This window comes from Melopsittacus undulatus, chromosome 5 (genome assembly GCF_012275295.1).
Source record: "Melopsittacus undulatus isolate bMelUnd1 chromosome 5, bMelUnd1.mat.Z, whole genome shotgun sequence".
NCBI lineage: Eukaryota > Metazoa > Chordata > Aves > Psittaciformes > Psittaculidae > Melopsittacus > Melopsittacus undulatus.
This window is the reverse complement of record NC_047531.1, coordinates 35,043,054-35,065,971: the sequence shown is the minus strand read 5'-3', so window position 1 is coordinate 35,065,971 and position 22,918 is coordinate 35,043,054. Positions and strand designations below refer to the sequence as shown.

Below are 22,918 nucleotides of genomic sequence, written 5' to 3'. Positions count from 1 at the left end.
AAATTAGACTTTCAATTATAACATCATTAATCTCTCTGATTTTTTTTTTCCTTCTTCCCAAGTCAAAGAAAAGGAAGACTCAGTGTCATGGAGACTGAAATACACTTTAGCCAGGCACTAGTTCCTCAAACCAAGAATAAGAAAATGCTCTGAGAGGTGTATATTCCAAATTCCTCCCCTCCTCCTCACTGTATAGCTCGTAGTAAATTTACCTTCTGTCTAAAGCAAAGGTTCAGCACCTCACACAGATTACGTTTTAACATTTTAAAGGTAACAGATCTAACCTCAGGTGATACTGTTAGGCTGCAGGTACATATTCTCTTCCACCTGAAGAGGTCACTGCCCTCCATAAAAGATCATCATCAGAGATCTGCCAGCTGAGCTGCTTATATACATGTTCTCACTTTAGCCCGAGTGAGGTAAATTGCTATACAACTAAAGGGTACATTTTACATCAGCTTGGCTTGTTTCAACTGAAACACATAATGACTGCAATCCAGCCAGCAGATCCAAGGGGCCAGTAACTTTCAGCAAAGGAGCAATGTGCTCTTTGGCCAGCAATGCTGTAAGCAGACAACAAAATGCAGCCTTATTCCTTTGCCATCTGTGAAAGGAGCTTTCAGAAAAGAAGTGTGCAAGTAGTACATTACCAGGGAATGAAACATCTTTGTGGTTTGCAATCTGTCTTTTAATGGTCCACCATTTACTCCGAAGCCACTGTGGTGAGCGGACACTACTCCATCCTTCAGCTAGTAAATCCCAATTGATGTCATTTTCATCAGACACTTCAAGTTCCGCTATCCTGGCAGGATACAGAAAATATTTACCTGTTAGAAACTACTCTCCAGCCTGGAAGTGGTGTTGCACATCTCTGGTCTGGTCACACGTAAGAGCAGCAAAATGGCATGCTAATGAATAGTCCAACAGAGCTCATGAATCGACACAGGCTTCCAAGACTCCACGCTGCCAGAGGTCAAGCAGAATCATAAAGAACAGAAGATGGACTAGATCTGTTAGATGATCCAGCCTATCTCCTTGCCATGCAGGATTAATCTCCTTATTTACATAGACATTAGGACTTTGATCAGATTACTGTGAAGCATTCCAAATGGTGGTACTTGCATCTTTTCTCTTTGGAAAGCCATTTCTCAAACACATCTTCAAGGCAGGAAACACTTCCTGAGATTCATTCTGAACGTTCACTTATTAATTTCATGTTAGGGTATTTACTTCTATTTCTCCTAAAAAACACTCATCCATCCTTAACATAGATTTTTGCCTCCTCTCAGATGCTTCTTTGCCAAAGCAAATGAAGTTAACTACAGTATAGAACAGTTCCTCCTAAGTCAATCCCATCAGGCTCTCTAGATAAGGGACAGTCTTCACATAATTTTGGCACATGTTATTCATACACTGGATTAATCAGAATCTGCTTGAATACTACACATATCTCTGGGCTGCCTCCACCTCATCTTTATGAGGAACATATGAAAAAGAGATGAACAGTGACAGAGGAAAAGATTTTTTTGGAAGTCAGGAAAAGTTCTCTTCACAAACCAAACAATAGCACTCAACACTTCCCAACTTAAAAAAAGGGGGTTGGGGATTGGGGGGCGGAGGGAAAGGAAGAAACAAGCTACCAAAACCAACCCTGCAGAATGAGTTAAGGATTCACGGACAGACCAAACCGGATACCATTTGTACACAAGTACTAAGAATTCTAACCAGTGCATTCTGAAATGTGGAATCAGGTTCCTCATTTGGAGTTCATGTCAAACAGCCTCAGTAAATCAGTGAATATTGCTTTGTAAATAATGCTTAGACTCCCTAGATGCCTTGGCTTTTTATCCCCACCCAAAACTATTAACCCACAAAAAATCCACTGGCTAAAAAGTCTGAGTTAAAGGCATTCAAAATGGGAGGAGGACTGGAGAAAGCAAAAGATTTCCAAGTTGCTTTCAGGTTGGTGGTCTACATGAAATTAATCTGCAGTATCAGTTCAGTTCTTTGTAGACAAGATGTCCACATCACAGAAGCCACCACCACACTTGACCCTTGTTGGTCATCTCAACAGAGAGGCCAATGACTGAACGGGCAGGGAGACTGAACTACCTTCCAGTTAAGGGTTAAAGTGCACTGGTGGGGCAATGTGTGGGAAGCTTGCACGGTTGCTGCCTGCGCTGTACATTTTCTGAGGAATAAAGAAGACTTAAGTCTCCAGGGTTTTCAATCTGACACCTTTCACGAACACCAACATTCACTAAAAAAACAAAAACCAAAAAATATGGTCAATAAAAAATCTCTGGGAACTGTAAACACAGCAGTGATTTTTGGTGGGTTCTAGAGTTTTTAGTGTCTAAGAAACCATCAAAATGGACCCCAAGGGAATCCTGCTAGTGTCATGTATTACAAACCTTTAAAAGTAACTAAATTAACAAACCTCAATATGAGATTTATTTCATCTTCCTTGGTCCACTCAGTGCCCCCACTTTGTTTCCAGTTGAGATAGTTGAGCCATTTAGAGCGGCATTGCTTTTCAGAGCGTGTCCCGACCCGTTCTGCCACAGCAGCCCACGATACACCTTGTGTGACAATGTCACCTGGTTCTGTGCTTGTCAGCTCATGCACTACTTCTGCTAGTCTTTTTTCTTCCTTCTCTGTCCACTTTCCTGAAAGAGAAAAGCAGCAGATGCCTTGTTCTGATCCATAACATATCAACAGACTTATATCTTCAGCACATAACACCTTATTTCAGATTGACTTGTAAAGAAAATGTACCTGTTCTTGCTTACCAACAAAATAAATCAATTTTTTGTTAGCAAATGCATTATTGCATTGTTTCATTGTTTTGCTGCCAAGGTCCTTTCCCTTCTTCTCTCAGATGAATGAAACCACAAACAACTTATCAAAATACTGGTCCAAGCAATCTGGTCCAAGCTATGTGAATTGTGTATTAGTTACGTAAATTAACCATGCAACGATTTACCACACACTAATTACATGAGATCTGACTAAATTTTCCTTCCATTTGGATATATACACTACGAAATAAACAGTACTTTACTCCTAAAGTGCATTTCTCTCTTAACTAACACCAAATGTGCAGTGGATGTTTATAATCAAACACAAGGGAAAGTACTTTCTAATCCACCTCAGTAAAATATACTCTGGTGGCATAAAGGTATGATGGATAATGGACTGCAAAAATAAACTGAGTGTTCTGATCTTTAAGAAGTGAAACTGGAGAAACCTATAGCAAATATGTGCTAAATATGTCCCCAGATTTCACACTCTAAGTTCCTCAGTTCAGAGTGACAACACTGACAAAGGCAAAGGTGACAAGTTTAACTAGAGTGTCCATTACTGACACCAGCGTTTACCTCACCTGTGTTGCAGGTATCCTTCATCAATCTACATCGATCTTTTACAGATGAAGCACTTCTTCCCAGTGCAGCTCCTATTGTGGCCCAATCGTTTCCATGCTTTACTCTCAGCCTAAACAGACAAATGCTCATTAGCACTATATCAAGTTATGAGATTATCAAAATACCAAATACCCTTTAATAAAAACCAAATAAATGTGCAGTTTACAGGCTTAAAGACAGAATAGGGAGTCACTGATACTACAGTATTAATGTTTTCTATCATCACTGCTAATTTTTATGTCCTTCTAGACACCTTTTGGGCCAGCTAAGCCACACGACACTCATAAAATGCTTAATATCTGTCTCGCAGGAATGTTCTGAGGTTTAATTACAATATGAATGCTTAGATAAACAGCCGACATCCATTCTACACAAGTTCCTCAAGGATTTTCAGGTGGAACAGAGCTCACTTGAGAAACCTAAATAATGCCTGATGAAAATCCAGGCATTCTACAATTTAAATGAAGTAAATCACTGCATAATTCTGTTCATCATTTTAACTGTTATTTCCCTCCCGCAGATGACAACAGACTGCTTAACATGATGAGCCATGACTACTTCTGACACATCTGGAACTGCTGGCAGCTTGCAAATGACAAACAAACTAAACTGATCCAAACATATCCAGCAATGAAATGAAATACATTCCCTTCCTGATTTCAGTCCAACCTGGTTTCTTCACACTGCTTAACCCTGGAAAGCTGTAAGAGCAGATGAAAACTGCAGCCCCTCCCCTCCTTGATTTATCAGGTTCATAGGCAAAGTCAAAGAGCCTTACTGACAATTTATGTATCTCTAATACTTAATAGGGCAGATCTTACCCTTGACCTGCCACTTTCTTTAAAAATAACTTCTGCAGTTTCATTTCTCCTCTGATTAATTCAGTGGCTGCTGTTTTCTGATAGGGTTGCAACAGTCACATTTACTTGTAAATTAACCACTTCTCAGTTATTTAATGTAACAAAACCTGTAGAAACTGCTCAAGCTACTAAATATAAACAAAGTATACAAACAAGGTAGCATGACCTTGATAATAAAGAAGACTTACTCTTTAAGCTTTTCTATTTCCTCAGGAGTATACCTAAACAAGAGGCAAATAAAAACACATGATTTTAAACATAAAGCATACAGCAGAAATATTTTTGTTTTACTAACCACATATTTAGCTGCAAGAGATTAAGGAATTTCAGCTGTAAGGAACAATCTAACTGAAAAAACATGACGAACAAATGCCATTTTCCACATTGGTGCATTTCTAAGGTGATCTGCTTGGACATTCCTTATTTGCCAGCAAAATCCCTTGTTCTTGGTGATCTTACTACTAAGAACAGAATCAGAATTCTGTGTATTAGTGTCTCAAGTAAACAGCTATTTCTTTGCCCTTCTCAGTTCACAATCACCCTAATGCTGTCCATTAAGCACTGAGGTGGTATTTTTTTCAACTACCTTTAAAAATTAAAATCTAACATCCTTTTCAGTACTTCTGAATGGCTCCATAACCACTTATAGCCACTGCCTTACAGGTGGCAAACTAAGAGTACAGAGATGAAGATCAATTAGCTCAAGGCTGCAGTTCTAGAAACACCTCAGCAGATCCATACTTGTGTGAAAGTCTTCTAATCTTATCAGAATCCTCTCTACATCTTTTAATTTGTGAATACCATCAATTTAACACAATATTGTCAAGGTTGATCTACCAGAATTCAGCAGAGGTGACTTATGATTAAGAAGAGTTAAGTCTGTTTGGCTACAATCTTATGTGTTCAAATATAACATGTCAAATATGAAATATATGACCCTCCTCATACCAATAAAACCATGCAGCATTAGAGGTTTTCATACTTTCCAACATGATTTCTGTCATCATACATGCGAAGAACTCTTCTATAGACAGCAAAGAGAGGCCGATTCAGACCCCAAGCTATTGTCCTGTAGAAATCTTTTCTTTCATCTTTTGACATTTCAAATATAATTTCAGTGGCATCTTTTATACCACGGGCCTAGAAGAAAGAATTTAAAAAACAAACAGAAAATCACAAACAAAACACCTTCGATAAAGTTTCCTAGAAAACAAGAAGCAGAACATGTGTACACGTATATACTATGATGCAACTTTCTCTGCATCACAAATACTAAAGTCCAAAAGCTAAACTGAGTATGAATTAGCTACCTCAAGTACAAACCCCTGAACACAACGTTTGGGGTTTTCCTCATCACAACAGAGTCCAGGTAGACAGAGAAGCTCTGACTTTAACCCACATTTAAACTGTGGATTTAAAAACTGGTCAAATAATTCAGGTAAAAAACTGAACTATTATTTAGAACATCATGGAAAATATACTGTGGTGGAATTAGTCTGGAGTCATAAAAGGGAAGGTTGTCAAATGGTGCTATATCGATTTTGTTACATAATTTTATTTGTTTCTTATCTGAAATAAATTGTTTTTTAACTATTTTTCTTGTTCTGATGGAAACTCAAAGTAAGTCTGATAAGTATAGAGGAGGAAAGTATAAAAGGAGAGCTTTAGTTTAATTTCACCTTCAACTAAAAATCACTGCATTACATTTATTTGAAGCAGTACAAGAAAGCAGGTAAATGGGAAAATAATGAACAGAATAAGCTACGGGTAACTAAAAAGTTATTTAGCTAGCCTAAAAATTCTCTGGATTAAACAAATATTACCTATTAATACTATTTTAAATATATTACAATATATAAGCATATTAATATAATATATAATGATATTAAAATATTTTAAAAATATATATTATAAAAATATATTAAAATACTATTTGTGGCAGAAATTCTAATACACATGTAGGCAGACACACTTTCTACAACTAATACCGATGTTTTTATACCAATAAAGACTAAATTCAGGGCTTTTTCTGATCCACAAATGAACAATGGTGAATCTGTAATATCCAGCCTGTATATTTTCAGCTTTAAGGACTTGGCTCAACTATTCTCAGCTGTAAGCCTAACACAAATATGACCTATGGGCAATTATCATTGTCAGCATACTAACTGTAGGCCTATTTTTGCACTGAACTCTGACACCAATATATTAAGGGAAAGAAAGCAGATCCTGACATTCTATTAGTGTAGTAAACAAATACATATATGGCATCAAAGAAGTCTGCAAGTTGTATTCAATGCTTTGTAGGGAAAATTATCTCTACCCCTAGCACAGTATTTTTCTTGCTTTTACCAAAGGTTTCATGAATCATGTATATTCAGAGAGAGGGATTACGACACTTGAGCATCCTGACAGGGAATTCTAAAATGGATTATATTCAGTACACAAATTAAAAGCAATGTTATACTCACTAGTCTTAAATCTTGTGTATGGATATAATTTTCTTACATATTTCAAATGGGTAATGACCATTTCTACTACAAACGGATCAGAATTACTTCTTGCATATTCTGGGAAGTCCTAAAGAAAACTGGTTTCCAGCAGGAGCTGCATCACCATGCCAACTAGCTGATAACATACTCTAACACATACCTTTAAATAACGCTCGATGTTACTCATCAAAATATCAATTTCTTCTTTGGACCACATCCCCTGCTTCCACTTATGGCCTGAAAATAGAAATGACCAACTGACTACTGAAGTCAAAGTCAGCAAAACAGCAAGAACAGAAGGATCAGAAAACATGACCCTCATTACTGCAATTAACAAAGAAAAGAGTAATTTTAGCTACTTAAACTAACTAGAATTAATATCAAACAGACGTTATTTTAGAACTGATAAACAATCTCTAGTAACTAACGTTTAAATGTGAGTCAAACCCCTCTTCAAACACATGCATTTTTAGAAAGCCAGAACATCAATTCCTTTATGTGCTGTGAAGTCACATTTTCAGTCTCTCTCTTCAGCCACAAGTAGCAAACTTCTGTCTTTAAACTGACATCTGTACTTTCCACACACTCAAATGATTCCAGAAGCTGAGACTTAAATTTGTGACTCTTAATGTTACTTGAGGACTTAGCAACAACATGGGGTTCTTATACACCTTGCCACTTCTCAATATCTGTGTGCAGCACTAGGTACTGTGAGTGCTTTACATGGAGATAAATGCTCTACCTAGTTTATTTTGACAAGCTGGTCCCTATCTGTCTCATTTTTATTTTGCACTGGGAATAACATCAGTGGTCACAGTTAAGATACAGAATCATGGTAACTGTTTCATCTCTGCCTATGCCCTTAGTAACTGCAATGCCAGTTAAACTTTCAAAGCAAACCCGATGGACTTTATTATTCAGAGAGAAATTTTCAAACCTGAGGTCTATCAATAAAACATTAAAACATTCCTACCCTAAATTTATTATTTTTTACTTTATACTTTTTAAACCTCTTTTTTCCCCTCATACAATACTTAATATTAATGGTCACTTATAATTAAGATAATGCTGGTGACCCAGTTTACATACTGGTGTGTGCTGGCTACCCGCCCATTGCTGCTCAGAAAAATCAGGGTACTTCCTTCTCAGCCTGCTAATTACCAGAGCTGAGAGGCAGAACACACCAAGAGCCTGTTTACTCAAATCCAATTATAATGGAAAGTTCAGGCATTATTACTAATTCCGTTGGAAGTGATGAGAGAAAACTCTTCCCTGTGTGCCTGATGGCTTCCATCTCTTCCAAAGCTACAGGGACAGAACAATAATCTACTGCTGTTGCCAATTCACACATCCACCCAAGCACCTGAATTGACTTAAAGGGACACTGGTAGTCTTTCCAGGGAATAATAACCTGTAATACCTAGCTATCTTAGGAAAGGGTATATATTTTACACTTCATGTGTTTGTATATGCAGTGCAAAGATTATTATTACCTGGCCACAGGTCTTGAAAGAAAACATTATCAGGTGGAGACTGCTATAAAATGATGAGCAACACATGTCAAACTCCCAGCTATTGTAAAGGACACATACTGGGATTCTTCCACAAGTGTGACAAAACGTGGAGACTCCAAGAACAGTTCAGCTAGTTGGACTCTAATATACTTTTCTTGTTGTATTTTACTGGAGATGTCTTCCTTAAATTATTAATCTCTTAATTAGAATCACCATATTTAGTGCCCTTGTTAATTCATAACTGTAAATGCCACCTGTGATATATGGCATGTTGATATGTCTGTGAAACAGTTAAAAATGCAGTTTCTAATATATTTATTAGAAAGACACCTATCAAACCTGAGGCCATCATGTCAAATAAAAACAATTACTGATTTCTCTGACAAATCACTAGAACATCCTCCTCCAGTCACAGCTGAGAATGTGCTGTTCCCAAAGTTCTTTACCATCGACTACTGAAAATATCATAAGCCCTGTGCTGCTTGTTACCCTAAAGCACAGAACTGTAGCATGATGATTTTCCACTACTTCCACCAAGCTGCATCAGTTGGACTGAACACTGAATACCTCTGAAGCTCTACAAATGTAATAAATGAGGACAGAGAAAACAGGGAGCAATTATTTATTGGCTGTTATAAGCAACTGTTGGTGCACTTAGGATCAGGGAGTGGTCAGTGACAAAAGTCAACTGGCTCCCTTTCTCTGATTTTTTCATATTCAACACCCAGTTTCGCTGTGCTTCACACCCATTTTTTCACTGACTCCACAGTACACTCAACTCGCTGGAGCTGAATTCGCTGGGTAAAAGATCATTTGCTTCTGTGAGAGAAAACTATTACTTTCTCTCCTAAATTCTTTTAGTAAACAAGGGAATTGCTTTGGACTGACTGAAAAGGCTTAAATTTCCCACCCCCCAGAAAGAGGTAAACTCTGCTTAGGAAACATAGTAAAGACTGAGCAATCTGGAGAGACAACATGCCTTCATTTGACACTAAGTTGTTTCTCTAAGTTTAGAAAGGCACTTCACCTAGGGAAAAGAAAAAAAAAGCCCCGAAGTTCAGCAACTATCACATGATTGCACAGATATGTTTTTAAAAGGGAGGAATGCCAATGGGTTGGCAGTTTTAGGAGTAGTAGTGATTATTTCAGTAGATCTTGGACAGCATGATCCCTCTATTTCTGAAGCAACTCCATGCCAGAAACTGTTCCATATGAATTACAACACACAGCCCAACTAATAAACCCTCCTTGGTGGAAGATGCATTAACCGGAGCACAGATTCTTTTCCTGGTGTACTCCCCTTCTCTGACTGCAGCTTCCCACCTCCTAACAAGGCAGAAGTGCCAATGGAGCAAGCACAACTGTCTTCCCCAACTGTGCCAACATGTTGTAGAATGAATCACAGAATCACAGACTGCTTTGGACTGGAAAGGACCTTAAAGCTCATTCAGTTCCAACCTCCTGCCACAGGCAGGGACACCTTCCACTAGAGCAGGTTGCTCCAAGCCCCTGTGTCCAACCTGGCCTTGAACACTGCCAGGAATGGGGCAGCCACAGCTTCTCTGGGTACCCTCTGCCAGCACTTCAGCACCCTCACAGGGAAGAACTTCTGCCTATGAGCTCATCTCAATCTCTTCTCTGTCAGTTTAAAGCCATTCCCCCTTGTCCTATCACTACATGCTCTTATAAAAAGTTCCTCTTCAGACTTCTTGCAGGCCCCCTTTAGGGATTAGAAAACTGTCAGAAGATTTCCCCCGAGTCTTCTCTTCTTCCATCTACAGAAGTTCTCTACCATGGCCACTAGAATCCCTGTCACCCCTTCAAGCATGATTCCACTTCCTCTCCAAGTGTTCCAACTTTCTTCTTACATACAAAATGCAAAAGCAATGGTGACAACACATTAAATTTCTCAGCATTTTTAGAAATCAGTCTACTCAAATACCTCCACTAAAATAGCCAGACCAGAGATTATGTTATACAACCTGCAAAATGTTAGGTGATGTTTGGAATAAGTTACCTTTTTGCAGAGTGGGAGAACTGTATTTGATATATCCTACCTTTATTTGTTAGAGAATCCTTATCTTCTTTGGTTGTGAACCAGGCTTGACTAACAGCTGATACTTCTTCATTGCCCACTGGGGAGATTTCATCCAGCTGCTCATTCTGAAGAATCTGAAAAGATCAACATGAAATTATCCACTAAGATCTCCAGTTCTATCACTCTGCATTTAGAATGGTGGCATAACTCAAGGGCAAATGAAATAAGCACACCTCATTAACATGCTGACTGCTCAGAAAGCGCCACTTTTCAGATATGGCATGAGAAATACATTCACCTCTCTTACACACCTGAGCAAGATTTAGCATTTTAACATACAGATATTGTGAGAATTAATTTGGTGGCATTCTTCACCCTGTGTGAATAGGAAGAGTATCACTGGCTTTGGTGGAAAGAGGACTGTGTCCACCATCTCCAATCTAGAACTTTCAGACATGGTACATTCAGAGTCAGAACTCTTTGTGTCGCTGACAAGACAAAGCATATTTAGGCCTGTTATAAGGCATAATGACAGAAATAACATACAAATGTGTCTTCCATGCAGATCATAGAGCATAAAATTATCGGTGGAGGGTTATATCTATTACGGTTTACTGACTGCTCTTTGGGCAGTAAGGCACACTGCAAATAATCTTCTTCAATCACATTTGTATGGAACAACATTTTACAACCACATGCATGCTCAAATACATTAGTTTCATACTAAAAGTTATTAATTTAATAAGCCCTATCTGTTATTTGTTTCCCTTTTGTTTCAATTTAGAATTAAGCTGTACATCAAATAGGTCGATTCTGAAGTTTTACTGTACCTGAATCTGAGTAACAGTTCCTTCGTTAATCTCATCTTCAGCTACCTCAGTGGTAGCAGTCATGGTCACCTCGAAGCTCTGATCATTTTCTGAAACTTCAAAATTGGTAAGTCAGTTGAATGCTTTTTATAAATTGCTACTTTTGCACTGAATTAGAGAGGCTTTATTCAGTATGTATTTATTAACACAGTAAAATCATCAACATTATTATCAGCTGTTCCTCTTAACAAATTTAAATATGGGTTTTGAAACCTTCAGTTTTACACTACAATTAAGACTGTGAAACATAAATCAAAGGTGTTTGATTTGATGCAAACATTTGGAACAGAATTAATGCTTCCTTTCCAGCCCTATCTTTAGTGTTATCCAATTACTAAAGGGCAATGTTCAAATCTTTCAGCTGCATTCTTTTTCCCCAATTTTCCTTCAACAACGTGATAATGCCTTTACTTCTAAGGAGTTTCTACTAAGATCCACCAAATAAACAGCCACTCTAGTTATTGTAAATTGGTATTTTAACTTGCTAGATCTGGTTTTGCCTTCCTTGGGAGATTATACTGAACTATCTAATATTTAATCAGTACACAGGTTTTGTAGAACAATCTCTACCTTAAAAAGACCATATAACTTCATATCACAAAACATGGAAATAATAACTGTACTGTCTGGTCATTAAAACAAAACTGATCCCTTCTGCAGGAGGAGAGCATCTAGTTTGCTGTTCATTCACTTCAACACATTCAATGCACTGTGTCTGCAGGCCTCTCTCTGTAAGGCAGGCTTAGTTTACCAGTCATGTACAGACAATGATTGCCGCAAAATCATCCAAGGCTCTGAGATGTAGAGACAATACCTAAGTATATTAATAAAATTTGAAAATAAAATATGCAGACTATTCTAGCGTGATCCGAAGAGGCCACTTTTAACCTTCACCAACAGAAACAAGTGCTACAGGAGTACATGAAAGACTTACTTGGAACTGCAACAACAGAAATGCATGGGGTGGAATCATCAAGGCTTTGATCATCCTCTGATAAGCAAAGCCTCTTGTGTGGAGGTTCAGTGCTGTCTTCAGAGTCTACTTCATCAGCTTGTAACAACAAAAACACACGTGGGTTACTTTCTGTTAATGAAGTGTAGCTTTGGACAGAGTTCTACTAACAAAGTGGACCAAACCAAAAGGTAGAAGCAAATGCAGCAGGTTGGTTTGGTGTTTTACTACTCCCCAGAAACTTAGTGTAAGTTTATAGGCAACAGCAGTTCACATGCTTCCTTCAACATGCATTTTCTGTGAGATTCTCTTTGTAAATTCTGTCTATAGTCCACCACCACAGATAGACATCTACAGAAATCTGGGTACATGCTTGGTTCTAAGAACCCATTTCCACTGACTAAGTCAGAATAGATATATCCTTGTTGGGCACACACATACATAATTCTGTGATTTACACCTATTTTGATACTTTATCCTTTTAAAAACAAACGAGAACTAACTGCAGCACAATAATCTAAATCCAAGTAGCTCACAGAATTTGGAGGCAGCTAAATATGATATGGCTGGACCAATGGAAAAAAAGGAAAAAAACACTATGCAATACAATTCTGTACCATTTTGAGGGCAATGAAGTATAAGGTTCCCTTCAGTGTCCTGAGTCAAAGTCACAGAGTTCACGGTTTCTACTGTCACTGTGTCAGACTCTTCTTCAACTGTGCTCATACTCAAACCTGAAAGAGCAACACACACATTACTTTTCTGCAGTCAGCCTCCCACTTTGACCAGGTTTATCTAAAACAACCAGAAGCAACTCCCACAGAGAGTGATAAATGTCTGTCCTTTCACATGAAAAACTCCATGGTTTAAGACATTCACCTGCCTTTACTTTTCCTACATACTTACGCACTGAAAATGGTAACATCAGACAGCCTAAGAGCTACTTTTCCACTTAAAAATAGTACCTAAATTCCCTATTCCGGATTATTTGCAATCTATTTAACACAAACCTAGGCTATTACTTTCCCAGCATTTCTTAATTCTCCACATCTGATTCCTTTTGTCTCACTAATTTTGTTCCACTGCTCATTTTACTACTATGTAACCTGAGAAATATTTTGTAGTGTCATACTACTCATAGCTGTACTATCCATAGATTGCTAAATTCCAAAGATTTGTTCTTCCATGCGTATAGCTAAATGTGGAGCTAGTATTTTTTCTTTGGCATTGAAACATGAGCAACAGAAAAAAACTGAGTGCAAGCAATCACCAGTATAAAAAATACCTCAGAAAATAAGTTATCCAGGATAAGTAGCATACACTGAAGTCAGTGAACAAGGGCAATACAAAGTGCTTCTGATAATCTCATTTACACTAAAAAGCAATATGAAGAAACGCAAAGCCTGTAGGAATTTCAGTGTAAATGAAGCATTAGCTTGAGATAAAACTAAAGAAAACCCCACAAGGAAGTTCTAATCCACCAAATACACAGAAATTGACATTTCCAGCTGAAGAAGTGAATGAAATCACATCTAAAATATCCAGAAGCTTTGCAATGATTTTGCCAGGTTTGAGCACCTGGGTTCAGGGACTGTTCTGGGCAGAGACTTCCAAACAGAAAATACTGGTTTTGCCTTGAAGTGCCAAGTCCCTTTAATGTGTTTTTGTTTGATATGTCAACAACTGACAAAAAAAATGTATTTTAACTTTTATTATGAAGTTAGTGTTATCCACATTTTTAACTTACGCTGTTCAAAAATCATTGACTACATCTAAAACAAATCATAATTACATTACAAAGCTTCCATGTACCAGGCAGGGATACCCATATACCCATCCATAAATGGGGTTTACAACCTGGATTTTAAATCCCTTGTGTAATATTAATAATACTGCTTCAGCAGGAAATGATTTAACTTTTAATCAGAAAATGTGTTCTTTGGTACTGATGATTCCCAAGAGAAGTGTTTTCTTGGAAGGATAAAACTCCTGCCAGTCTTTCGATAAAATTACTTATTACCTCTCAAGCTTGATGGAGGTTTGGCACATCTTTAAGCACATGTAGTGACTGATTCCTAGAATGATGCTACCCTTCTGAACACATCAAAAAATTCTGATACCATTGACATTTTACAAACTTACTTTCACATCTACCATCAGCAACAGCTCCTTTGCCACATGGAAGTGTAGGAGGCAATAACTTCTTCAGGATTCATCTGCTTCTGAGTTGTACAGCCAATGTCCTACCCTTTACTAGAACCAATGTTTGCTGCACAGCTATAGTACTGCCTTTGAGAGCCAAGAAAGCCATCCTTAACTGTAAAATCTGAAGAAAGAAATCCAAAGTGTTACAGCTAAATTAGCAGACTATAACTTTTTCAACTCAGTTTTGAGTTATTCATTTAGCTTTCTGGAAGAGAACAAATCGGATCATTCTGGAGGGCCAAAAGAAATTGACTGTTTTTTTCATGTTTGCAATGTACTTTCTGAGTAACTTGTGCTACAGGAAATGTGTAGTAAAAAATCCTAAAGTTCCTGAAATGCCATGGACGATTCTTCTTTAATTTTAAATTAACAGAGGGTGGTAACTCTATTTTTATGGAGAGCCTGCACTTTTTCCTGAAATAAGTTGAAAGCACCTACTTTACTTCTTGTCAATATAAAAGCTTGAAAGACATGAGATTTGCTTTTATAAAACATTTTATGTCAATCATGTACTTCACCTAAAACTGATCTAGAAGCAATGGAAAGTACAGAGCTATCCAGAGCAGAAGACACAGAAGACCATTCCTTCTTTTTATTGAAAGAATGCTGAAAACTGAATACAGAGAGAGCAGACCTGGGTCATTCTTCCACCAGTTACTCGGGACTTGCTAAGAATCAAAGAATATGTTTATAGGATTAAGCTCCCAAATCAAAACCAGAGTAATTAGTGTTGTCTGTCTCCATTCTCTCCCTTGCTGGTTTGCCATGTTAGAAAAGGACACAGCATCAAAGGGGACCTGGCATTTCCATCACAGGTGGGGAAGAAGATACACCACAATCAGTAGCTGGTGCTGACACTTCCATACAATCAGAGCTGTAATAGAAGGAAACAGACAATAGGCTGAGGCACCATATCCAACAGCAGCACTGACACTCCTGAGTTAGAAGCCTACACCCATCATCCTGAGCTCCCAGGTACTCCTTATAAAGCACAGAAACTGTGGACAGCACATTGTGCAAATAACTGTGACCTCCTAAGAAGCATTCCTTGATGTAATTCCTGGACTGAGTAGGGTTTTAGAACTTTCTGCTAATCTCCTAAGAACAACATATCCCAACAGTAAGTGCAGGCTCTCCTGAAAAACACAATGTTGCATTAGATACTTGAGATTTAGCACATCTCCAGTTTTCTGAGTAAAGGTAATAATAATATAGGTAATATTATACCTAATAATCATAACCAAGCCTTGATAAAAACTTAGGCCAATCCTTAGCCAAACCCTTGATTTGACTAGAAAATTTCTCATCATCCATTGTTGGATATGGACTTGGACCTCAACTGAAAACTGACTGCAAAGAACACAAGAAGTCAAGTCAAAGTCAAATGAGTATTTTCACCATTAATTTTTATTCATTAGACTATACAAATAAAAGAAACCCAAAGGAAATGAACAAATGTGCTCTTTCAAGATACATTTACACCAGGACACCTAACTCTTGAAGACATGAATTAGCAACTGAAAGATAAGAAACTGGAGCAACTGTAGTGGCTTTTCTTTGTGAATAGGAAATCTCCAGAGCTTATAAAGATAACTTCACCAAGCTGGCTTTTGAAAATGCATTGCTCTCTATCTAAAACAAAAAGCTTGTTTTCATTTTAAATGTGGGACCCAAGATCTTTAATCCTTGATCCAAATACATTCTTTATAGAGATACTGATCTACCACATTTTATGTTCTGAAGGAGGGTGGGAAGAGAACACTGTTGGATGTACATATACTAGCAGTATGGATGTGTATTATGAAATGCAGTAAAGATATCATCACCTTAAATTTTTAAGATAGCACCTCAGAAATCAAAAATTGTGTAAGCATTTTTCACCTTGTTAGATTTTGTGGGGATCTGTTTACCAAACCTAACATTTTTAAGAGTTGCATTGCAATTTTAAACAGGTTTCAACACACATCCAAACAGAAAGCATACCTATAAGAATCATTTAATACAGAATTCCAATATAAATTTCCAGTAAAACCAAGTAACACAGCATTTCTTATTTATCTGGGAAACATGCAGCAGACTTGGGCAGGAAAAAGCCCACAAAGCTGATTTTATACCAAGTTACAAAACATTTTAATGCAAAATTCCTGTACCATTAAATCACCTTCATTAGGCAGATGGGTTCAGTCATTCTGTGTGCTCTAAAAATTAAACACTTCTAAGAAATAGTGTTTTTATCCTTGCAGGTAGAATTCTGTCATTATGCCTCATTATTAACTGAATGGTATGTCTAATCTTCAATGGAATGTTGTAAATCTTACATGAAGCTGTATTCAAGGATCTGTTCTCTGCACTGGGCAAAAAAGTGTATTCCACTAAATGCTACAAAAAGCAGAAGTTGAGATGTATTAAGGGAGGTTTCCAGCTCTTGAGGCATTTAATTGGAACAATCACATGGAAGGCACTGTGTTTTCAAGGTGTTCATTCAAGAGTAACAGAGGAAACAATGTAATTACAGGACCTCATATTTAAGGAAACCTGAATGTTTAGTGTATTACATATTGAGTCAATACTTCAATACATAATCAGTTTTTACTAATCAACCAGGGACAATTGTCTTGTCCTGTTATTCAACAAAAATCCTTTTCTCCACACTGCTCAGATTTAAAATTCCACCAGACAGAAATGATCTTTAACAGGTGTAGTAAGAGACATAAGAAGGACCAAAGAGATCAGTTATCAAACAGAAGGATGCAAAGACCCAAGCTGGAGACATTAAAAGATTTATTGAATTGTATTAGCATGAGATTACAGCTCTTCAGGAACAGTTACATTCTACTTATCAGTGGTGTCAGTTTATTTATTCCACATCACAGAAACGGAATATGTATAGGAGGCAATGGGACAAACTGTTTTCATTTGCACAGGTCAAATTTTGGCAGAACTCCATGAGTTCACCTATCCATTGATATTTCAACAAAAAAGCACTGAGCATGCTTCAAATCTCACACAGGGAAAGAAAAAAGAAAGACAACCCCCCAAAGTTGTAGCTCTTTCAAAACACAGAAAGTTGCAAGTTTTCAGTTACAGAAAATGACCCTGAGGCTCCAAATTATGACTATGGATAAGTATCTTGATGAATATAATGCATACTAATATTCTTTCTCATTCATGTAAATCCAGTTTCATTCTAAGCATTCAACTTCTTCACCTTTATAAACAGGCAGAAATTCAGTGTGCAATAAAACACAAAAAGTTGATTGTTATCCTAAGATTGATAACCAAAGCCAAAGCTCTGTTGCTTTCTGATGGACAGATGAGCACAGAATTCATGCTGACGTCCTACTAGAGTACGTAGAATACAGACATGGAGGACTTTGTCTCCTATAAACCAGCTTTTAGAATTTTGAGTGATTCAGACAAAACTCAGTATTTTTAGGCATTCTAATTAAGGAGTTTTAATGCTCAACCTTTTCGGTAAATCACAAAGCATCACCTAGAAAGTTTCAACAAGTGTCTGTAAAATAAACATGAAGTTGTCATTATTATATTCATGTGGCTTACTGGAAATGAGAATCTGAATCTCACTGCAAAGCCTACACCTCTTGCCTTTGCAAAGGGATTTCAACTATGCTGTCAAGAAGCCAACGTACATCTCTGGCCAGAGGAGTGCTGGCAAAAGAAAAGCGTTTTCTAGATTACTTCCAACACATAAGTTACAACGGCCAGGTGGGGCTGATCAATGATGACTCTTTGTGAGTAAATAGATCCAAATACTACCTGTCAGCTAAAGAGGTAACCAGCAGTAGCATAATACACTGCACTGTGCCAACCAAGAATAGAGAGACCTCAAAATAGAGCTAAAAAAAGGGAGGGGAAGAAAAAAAAAAAAAAGGCTTGTCTAACCGGAATCCTTTATTTCGGCAAAACAGAGCACAACTCTAGCACAGAAAAGACTGGTAGCGCTTTTAGATGAAAACCCTAATCTTGGCAGAGTTACACACTTCAGACTCGGCTTAAAAATAACGCCCCAAGCAACCTCCCATCACAGCTCTCACTGGAAGTATTATGAAACAAAATAGGTAAAAAAGCCACAAGCTTCGGATATCCCAACCAGAGCCAGCCAGGGGAAACAGGGAGACTTAAACGCGTGCGTGCAGGTGGCCTTTTATCACAGCCATGAAGGGAAAGGAGTTTAAAGCAAAAATAGCAAACGTAACAACCAAAACCCCGTCGCCCTCCCCAGGGAGCCAAGGCTTGGTAATGTCTCGGTTTTCCTCTATTCTGCCGTCCATCCGCCCCCTTCCACCTTTCCTCCTGCGCAGCGTTCCCGATGCCCGGCAGCGCCCCGGGAGGGCGGGGAACACCGGCCCGGAGCACAGCGGTGCGGCCTGCCCTACCCTGCCCTGCCCTGCCCCAGACCAGGGCACTGCCCCCAGGGCGGGGCGGCGGCTCCACACCTCAGGGCCCGCCTCAGCCCCCCGCTGCCCCCTGGCCGCCAGCGCCGCCATTTGGTCCCTGGCTGGCGCCGACGACGCCATTTTCCCGTCCTCTGGGCGGCCAGCGGCGCTGGCTGAGACCGCCACAAGCTCCGCTGCTAGCACGGCCCGGCCCGGCCCGGCTCGGCCCGGCTCGGCCCAGCCCGACCGCGGCTGAGGCGCGGGGCCGGACATGGCCGCCGCCGCCCCCCTCTCCCGGTCCCCTCATCCCGCCGCGCTCCGCCGCTGGCCGGCCGCTCCCGGCCCTGTCATCCCGCAGGCTCCCGCGCACTTACTTCCTGTTTTGGGTCCGGGCACTTGAGAAACCAGGATGGAGACTCCAAGTACCAGGATGGAGGCGCCGAGCGGCAGCGAGCGGCGAGGGGCGGAGGCGGAGGCAGCGGCGGGGCACGGCTCAGCCAGCCCGCGAGCCCGCCGGAAGGGCCCGCCGCCCGCCCAGCCCGGCGCTTCCGCCCTGCCGCGGCGCCACAAAGCGCACGGCGCTGGGGCCTGGGCGGCGGCGGCGCCAGAAAGCGCACAGCGGCTGTCTGTCCGCGCTGTGGGGGGCGGGAGAGGTGACCCACTGCTCCCCGCACGGCGCTGAGGGGGGGGGGGGGAGAGGCGCGGCGGCCGCGCTTTATCGGGGGTCGGGCCGCGTTTGCTGCCTCTCTGACGGCGTGAGGAAAAACAAAACAAAGTAAATAAAGGGAATATTAGGACAAAAAAAGAAAAAGAGGCGTATTCGCAGCCCAGAAAGCCAACCGTACCCTGGGCTGCATCAAAAGGAGCGTGACCAGCAGGTCAAAGGAGGTGATCCTGCCCCTCTACTCTGCTCTCGTGAGACCTCACCTGGAGTATTGTGTGCAGTTCTGGTGTCCTCAACATAAAAAGGACACGGAACTGTTGGAACAAGTCCAGGGGAGGCCACGAGGATGATCAGGGGACTGGAGCACCTCCTGTATGAAGACAGGCTGAGAAAGTTGGGGCTGTTCAGCCGGGAGAAGAGAAGGCTGCGTGGAGACCTCATAGCAGCCTTCCAGTATCTGAAGGGGGCCTACAGGGATGCTGGTGAGGGACTCTTCGTTAGGGACTGTAGTGATAGAAGGAGGGGGTCTGGATTTAACCTGACAGAGGGGAGATTGAGATGAGCTCTTAGGCAGAAGCTCTTCCCTGTGAGGGTGCTGGGGTGCTGGCACAGGGTGCCCAGAGAAGCTGTGGCTGCCCCATCCCTGGCAGTGTTCAAGGCCAGGTTGGACACAGGGGCTTGGAGCAACCTGCTCTAGTGGAAGGTGTCCCTGCCCATGGCAGGGGTTGGAACTGGATGATCTTAAGGTCGTTTCCAACCGAAACTGTTCTATGGTTCTATGATAAAGGTGAGAATAAACAATTGTTTAGCAGTGTGTGGCTTGTGGTGCTTGCTCTGTCATGAGCTGGGTGCCTGCAGCTGCTCCGACCCTTGGCAAAAAGATGTCCCACACTGTTCCCTGTCACAACAAGCCAGGAAGATAAGAACTAGACAGCAGCAGCATCCGTGCCTGCAGTGTTATGTGTAAAAACTTCACTATGCTTTAACTATAAGGCCCCTTTTTGTCCACTTCTCTTGAGCAGTGGATCTTTAGTCACGTCCTCCCCCAGACCCTGGGAGCTTTAAAATGTGTCCTTGTTCCCTGTAAGAGCTTTTATGGCAGTCTTCCTCACGGGCTGTAGCGATCCTGAAGCCTTGGGAGAGGCTTGAAGAGTCTGTTTGCCAGGCAGGGTTGAGTTGTCCTAAACATCTGGTGCCTTTTATTACCTAAAACTCCCATAACACCCAACATGCCTGCAGGGGACTGGTCAGTGTGACTGGGTACCCCTGGGGAATTGCAGCAACAACTGAAGGGAGGCAAGGCAGAAGAGATGCCCCATCTAGTCTAGGATATCATAGACAGAGCTAGATGAGCGTGGTGGGGCAATTGCACCTTGCATGTAAGGTTTCAGGTCACTGTGTTTGCTCTGAGCATTCTACAGCTTTGAGATACTGGGGTGGACAGCATCCTCTCTGCAAGGCTCTTGCCAGGGAGCTTCTGTGGAAGGAGGAGCAGTAAAGCTCAGTTTTGCTGTCTCTTATTCTAGAGTAAAACATAGTAATGAAGAAAAGGTGGGGATTTGCACTTGTAAAACAAAGACTTGTAGCTGGGATGTGGAAACAGAGGGGCTAAGGCTCCGAATTGTTATGGGGAGACAGGACAGGGTAGGGAGGCAATACTGCACATGAAATTATAGTGGTGAAGGAATGGAGATGAAATGCATGGCTGGAACAAGGCGGCAGCTGAGATAAGGAGCTGAAAGTAGGATTTATAGCATCTGATTTGTTTGAAGCACGCTTAGATTAACTCATGCCTGGGTACTTGGTCTTTCTGGACATCAAACCTCAGGGATCTCAAGTTCCACATCCAGTAGTTCACTTCCAGGGAATAGTTTGGTTTAAGTGCCCAGTGCCCTTAGGCACTCCTTGGCTAAAGGATGGATACAGTTTGCTGTTGGACTCACCAGCTCATGGTCTCTTGCAGCTCCCAGACTTTTTTCCCTACTATTTTCAGCAAATGAAGCACTGACCTTGTATTTGCCTTCTTTGAAACATATCTCTGCTTTCTTTGTTTTGTTTTCAAGGTGGCTATGAGCTTGCTTTAAAAATAACAGGGTATCACTTCATTGAGCTGTACCAAAATGCATCATCAGGAGGCTGAGTTCAGACTGTACAGAAAGCAATAATTTTGACAATACATACAAGTCCTTACCACATGAAAATGTCTGGAAAGGCCTCATGTGGTAAGCAGGAAACACAAAAAGAACTCCTTCCATGCCATACTTGTTCTCCCCATACATTATACTCTCAGTTACTAGCATTTTTCATTCTGGGTATAAAGTCTTTCTCCTTGTCCTCCTTTTATCTTATTTATCTGCATGTACCTCAAAAAAGCCAATATTTTAACTGCAAAATCTGTACTTCCTTTTACATTGTGGTGTTGTTTTGGTGATGTGTTGTAGTGAGATGTGAAGCTGATAAGCTGTTGCTACTGCTGGATCACACGGCAGCACTTTATGGATGGGGGCACCAGGAGTTGCGTGCCATTGTCCTGTGTTCTGGTCACAGATCTGCAAGACTTTTTTGCAGTTTTAGGATTATGACCTCTGTGCCACATTTCCTGTTTGTGCAATGGTAATAATGTCCCTTTCCTCACAGATACATGATATAACCACACTCAGGAGCAGTTACTTTACGTCAAGTTCAAGGTACATGTATTAAAAACAGTGACTGGTGTTCTCTGGTGTTTCATGAACAAGATAAAATCTTACTCTGTAATGGACTCGTGTTCTGTGGAGCAAGTGAGATTCATTTGTCCTGTCTCGTGTTAAAGGAAAAATTACACGCATATATACCTATGTCAGCTGATGAAAGAATCAGAGTTTGCTATGGACCTAACCATGCCTTTTTTAAAGTAGCAGTTGGGTTTTTAGCCATCCATAAGGTTTTCTTCAAGAGGATCTCTCTTCCTGGGTAGCCACCAGGTGTCTCCATTGCAGCGTGCTCTGGATCCACCAGTTGCATCCCGCAACTTTTCTTCCTTTGCTGGGGTGAATTTAAAGCTGAATTAGCATTGTGCAGTATGACAGCACGCTCACTCCTCATCGGGCATTAGCGGAAAAGTGAAACTGTGGCACTGCGTGATGAGAAGATGTAAGATGGAGGTTCATCAATATGCTGATGACTCACTGTAAATCCTGAAGGCAAAGCATGAATTTAATAATCCTAAACCTGATTACATGGCAAGTGACAGAAAGTACAGAAGACTGAAAGTTTGACATAGATCCTTTTTATTAATAGCAGAAGAAACTTATTCTGCAAGATTCAAAATGCAAAATGGAGAAGTTACAGAAGGCCTTGAACTGGGAGGTGGGCAGGCTGGATGATGGCAAGATGAGAAGTGTGGCTGGCCTTAGCAGCTTGCTTTTGAACTGACCTAAAAGAGTTAGTGTGGTGTAAATATGAAGTAAGTGACAGAGAGAAGCAGTAATCAATATAGGAAGCCCTGGAGCAGATTTTGATG

General features: G+C 40.4%; 1 protein-coding gene across 2 annotated transcripts in view; it reads right to left on the bottom strand.

Annotated features, from left to right (window-relative positions):
• DMTF1 (cyclin D binding myb like transcription factor 1) overlaps positions 1-19,232 on the bottom strand; it is a 29,935-nt gene extending 10,703 nt beyond the window's left edge. The window contains exons 1-11 of one of the 2 annotated variants that reach the window (XM_034062993.1): positions 19,127-19,232; positions 12,768-12,884; positions 12,133-12,249; positions 11,160-11,254; positions 10,349-10,463; positions 6,938-7,014; positions 5,268-5,425; positions 4,474-4,506; positions 3,386-3,495; positions 2,441-2,669; positions 651-802 (exon numbers count right to left, since the gene is read on the bottom strand). In XM_034062993.1, the coding sequence (XP_033918884.1) occupies positions 651-802; positions 2,441-2,669; positions 3,386-3,495; positions 4,474-4,506; positions 5,268-5,425; positions 6,938-7,014; positions 10,349-10,463; positions 11,160-11,254; positions 12,133-12,249; positions 12,768-12,876 (1,195 nt within the window). In that variant the 5' untranslated portion in view covers positions 12,877-12,884; positions 19,127-19,232. Of the gene's footprint in view, positions 1-650; positions 803-2,440; positions 2,670-3,385; positions 3,496-4,473; positions 4,507-5,267; positions 5,426-6,937; positions 7,015-10,348; positions 10,464-11,159; positions 11,255-12,132; positions 12,250-12,767; positions 12,885-14,292; positions 14,350-19,126 lie in introns of those variants that run through there. The other variant, XM_005143347.4, reaches the window with a different exon arrangement.
• Positions 19,233-22,918: the final 3,686 nt, after the last annotated feature.